The sequence below is a fragment of the Etheostoma spectabile genome, chromosome 11 (assembly GCF_008692095.1).
Source record: "Etheostoma spectabile isolate EspeVRDwgs_2016 chromosome 11, UIUC_Espe_1.0, whole genome shotgun sequence".
In the NCBI taxonomy this organism is placed as follows: Eukaryota; Metazoa; Chordata; class Actinopteri; order Perciformes; family Percidae; genus Etheostoma; species Etheostoma spectabile.
This window is the reverse complement of record NC_045743.1, coordinates 17,548,674-17,549,365: the sequence shown is the minus strand read 5'-3', so window position 1 is coordinate 17,549,365 and position 692 is coordinate 17,548,674. Positions and strand designations below refer to the sequence as shown.

The following is a 692-nucleotide window of genomic DNA, read 5'->3' as shown; positions in this document are numbered from 1 at the left end:
AGTGTTGGGTGGAATCAATCATGTTATTTGGGGATTTAAAAAGAACATTGATATAGGACAACATGAGGACAACATGAGGGTTAAATACAATAGTTAAAGAAGCATGTTAACATTATCATTGTGATGATGTTAGCATGAAAATGGAAACATGTAGAGATATGGCTCTAAATAAAAAGCACATTGCCAGGAATGTGCTCTGAATAGGAGACTAACGAAGTCTACTTGTTCCTCTCTCACCCAACATGGAGACGGAGGAGTCTTGGGTGTCTCCCAGCATCCTGACAGGGTGTCTGATGAAGTGATGGTGTAGTACGGCCATCTTCTTCTCTGGGTTCACCGTGAACTAATAACAACACACTGGTTAGCTTGGAAACAGGCGGCACGTGTTTGCAAAGCATATGATCGGTTATGTAATACTTCATGAGGCTTTGCATGGGATTTTATTTTTATTTTTTGAGGGGGGGAGGAAGTGTTACATAAGTCCCACGAGTCTCTGAGGGTGCAACGTCTTTCTGCTATGACAACAACATCATTTCTTCACTTTTTTTTGTTTTTTCTCTCTTTTTTCTCCTTTTCTTTTTGTTTTTATATACTAAATGCTACTATCCTATGTCTTTTTTTGCTGTAAATCCAACCTGCCTGTTGGACCGCAGATGGAAATTAGCTACAATCTGGCACATTTACGTGTACTG

The 692-nt window shown here is 39.6% G+C and overlaps 1 protein-coding gene and 1 long non-coding RNA gene across 3 annotated transcripts in view; one reads left to right on the top strand and one right to left on the bottom strand.

The window, feature by feature from the left end:
* Nucleotides 1-692, bottom strand: part of pgap1 (post-GPI attachment to proteins inositol deacylase 1) — an 18,550-nt gene that overhangs the window by 11,088 nt on the left and 6,770 nt on the right. Inside the window, exon 8 of one of the 2 annotated variants that reach the window (XM_032530003.1) lies at nucleotides 238-343. In XM_032530003.1, the coding sequence (XP_032385894.1) occupies nucleotides 238-343 (106 nt within the window). The remainder of the gene's footprint in view (nucleotides 1-237; nucleotides 344-692) is intronic. The other variant, XM_032530002.1, reaches the window with a different exon arrangement.
* Nucleotides 1-692, top strand: part of LOC116698206 (uncharacterized) — a 19,643-nt gene that overhangs the window by 17,029 nt on the left and 1,922 nt on the right. The gene's annotated exons all lie outside the window — the stretch shown is intronic.